Source organism: Plectropomus leopardus, unplaced genomic scaffold, assembly GCF_008729295.1.
Source record: "Plectropomus leopardus isolate mb unplaced genomic scaffold, YSFRI_Pleo_2.0 unplaced_scaffold13564, whole genome shotgun sequence".
In the NCBI taxonomy this organism is placed as follows: domain Eukaryota; kingdom Metazoa; phylum Chordata; class Actinopteri; order Perciformes; family Serranidae; genus Plectropomus; species Plectropomus leopardus.
The window spans coordinates 1-3,055 of NW_024614463.1; the positions used below are offsets into that span (position 1 = coordinate 1).

At 38.8% G+C, this 3,055-nt stretch overlaps 1 protein-coding gene across 1 annotated transcript; it reads right to left on the minus strand.

Moving 5' to 3' along the window:
- Positions 1-265: 265 nt before the first annotated feature.
- On the minus strand, positions 266-3,022 carry LOC121964000 (coiled-coil domain-containing protein 77-like; the record flags this gene model as incomplete). The annotated part of the gene is made up of 7 exons (XM_042514235.1): positions 2,950-3,022; positions 2,461-2,647; positions 2,201-2,343; positions 1,542-1,638; positions 918-1,008; positions 600-688; positions 266-414 (listed from the first exon to the last, which is right to left on the minus strand). Coding segments are annotated over exons 1-7 (791 nt in total), but the record flags the coding sequence as incomplete, so codon positions are not given.
- Positions 3,023-3,055: the final 33 nt, after the last annotated feature.

The following is a 3,055-nucleotide window of genomic DNA, read 5'->3' on the forward strand; positions in this document are numbered from 1 at the left end:
ATGTTATATATATAATTAAATATTATTATATGAAATTATTAATACCCCCCTCCTGGTCCCAAAACATTTTTTGAGTGTTGCCTGTAAGTCAATATTTCTTGCTCTAAATGTGATTATTGCAGTTTTAAATTTATTTTAGATTTATTATCTTTCAAAGGAATGAGTATAATTCCAGAGAGGAAAAATAAAAGTCATGAATCACAACAAGAGGAGCATCATTCCTATAATACACTCAGCAGTATCACAGCAGCTGTGATCAACCCACTTGTCAGTCAGAGCTGTGAGTCGCTCCTCATCTCTCTGCCGCTGTGCTTGCGCCTCCTCTGTTTTAATCCGCCGATCCTCCAGCAGAGACTCTACCTGCTCTTTAGCCAGACGGGTTTGTTCCTCCATCTGAGCCTGCAGAGCCTCCACCTAGAAACATGAGCGGCAAAGAAAAATAGCTTGGTACACTATTTGGTCACCAAAACTGTCCAGACAGGAAAGAGTGAAAAAGTTTCAGTCTTGTTATTGTCAAAATGAATATTGAATGGTGAAGTGTCTGTATATTTGAGATAAATCCCATCACCCGCATTCAGAAAGTGGACGCCCCCACCTACCTGCAGTAACAACGTCTGGTTATCATTCTTGTATTGTTCCAGGCTCTCACCATTTACCCTGTCTGCTGATTTTGTTCTCCTGCTGCTCTCTGCTCAGACGGACATGAAATCAGAAATGACACTTTCTGTGTGGATTCAAAAACCTTATACCATCACATACCATCATTTTCACAGCAAGTTTCTTTAAACAGTCAAAGTGTTGACATCTTGATTAAAAACCACAAAGAAGCTTTCTAAAATCATTACACAGAATTTAAATAATATTAAACGTAGACAAGGCATCTGCAATTTTTTTTTTTAAATATCCAAGTTTCAAACCTTTCCTGGTTGCAGCAGATCTTAACTTTGTTGGCCTGAGATTGAGATTTTCCTCCAAGCTCGACTCAGTGTTCCTCTGTCTGATAGTGACCTGAAATATAGTCATCAAAACATTGATTTTTGTTGAATTCACAGTGAAATTAACTAATCAATCCACAAAAAAGAAGAGAAAAACTTGTAATATTTGTTTTGATTGTATCGAAATTGACATATGTGATTGAGCCATTAAAATGTGCTTGCAAAAGTTTGTGGAGACATCCTGACCCGCTGTTAGATACTATAAGTCATATGGTCACGTGAGCAGCAATCTAGAAAACATATTTATATGCCCTCATGCCCCAAATGTTATTGTTAAAAAAGAACTTGCAATGAGCTGTCTCTCATCAGTTTGTTTATATGTGGTGCAAAAATCAGCAATGACACTGACTGAAAATTATTTGATGATTAATAACACTTTTTTCACTGCAGATAATCTGGACAAATACAGGTGTAACTAATCACATTAAAACTGCCTTTGTTACATTTGGGTGTGCCAGATTATTATGGCGACTAATTTCACCCGTGTTGACGAGTCCAGATGTGCAATGTTGCGAGAAATCTTTATGATTAAGTAACTATGTTTACCTTGTGAGGAGGCTCCCGGTGGAAATATGTGATCTCTCCTGCATCAGGACCCACCAGAGCCAGAAGGTGCTGAATCTTCTTTCTGTCCTCCAACTCTCTGTGCGGCAGTGAATGGGGGTCATTTAGACGTCTGTCAATCAGTAACAGTCTGTACATGCCTACAAGGTTTTTATAAAGAGGTCTAAATGACCACATATAACAGAAACAGTGGTGGAAGACGTATGCAGTTTCTTTACTTAAGTAAAAAGTACTAATAAATGTCAAATGTTTCTCAAAATAATTGGCAATTCATTTTCCCAGTCAATTTGCAAATCGATATTTAAATAGCTCATCATATTCAATAAAGTCTTATGTTTTTTTATGCAAAAATATTACTTTGCGAAGTTACTAGTAACTAAAACTGTCAGATAAATATAGTAAAGTAAAAGTCTGAAATGTAGTGGAGTAAAAGTCCAAAGTGACAAGAAAAGAATGTACAAGTACCTCATATTTGTACTCAAGTACAATACTTGCGTGAATGTACTGAGTTACATTCCACCACTGGTGTTTAATGTGCTCATGTGTGGTCAATTTCTGAGTTGTTTATAAGATTTTATTGTTTGCTCACTGAGTTGCTTGATAGTGGAAATTATATGTCTTCATCAAACACTTTTACCCACCTGATCTTTAGTCGATCATTTTCTGCGTAAAGCCGAAGAGACTGTTCTCTCTCTTGGAAAAGATAGACCTGCATGTCACTCAGAGCGTTTTGCAGCTCCGCAATCTCTCCCTCACGCTGTCGTACCTCCCACTGTAGCTTATGCTGAGAGGATATTTGGGACAGAGAGAAGATCAGTTAAAAGGGGGAATATGCTCTAGCATTAGTGGACAAGCAACATAACATACAAACAAACACATATGATTCCTGTCTGTGTCTCACCTGGTCCTCTGTGATGCTTCTGTACTTTTCCAGCATCTGCAGCAGCTCCTCGTGTTCTCCGTCAAACTGGGCGATCTTCTGTCTGTAGAACTCCAGCAGCTCCCTGGACGGACGCAGGTACGCCAGCCGCTCATTGATGGGGGGAAGTGGGGAGTCAGGCTCTTGACCAGTGGTACGAATGTTGGATCTGTAGTGTGGAAAAAAACCATTTATCCTGCGCATGCAGAGTATACAGTTTATCTGCAGCAAATCTCCGACCTTAGCAACATTAAGAGATAAATGATTATGAGGCATTTAAACCGACTTAAGGAGTGAGATTAAATCCATGTGAAATAATACTTAGGTCTGTAACAGTGGGGAGCAGACTGTAAGTCTAAGCATCATTCAGGGAGATTACTTTTAAAAGCATTACATCCTTCTCACAGTAAACACTCTCAGTGCTGCAGCAGAAAAAAAAGTCAGTCCTCCTGTGCGTTGACTACATCTTACCTGTGTGGTGTTGCATCTTTCTTTGGTGATCCCATTCTAGCACAAAACCCTGAAAACAAAAGTGCAATTGATGACTGGCTGTCATCAATTTAAAAAAATGTTAACT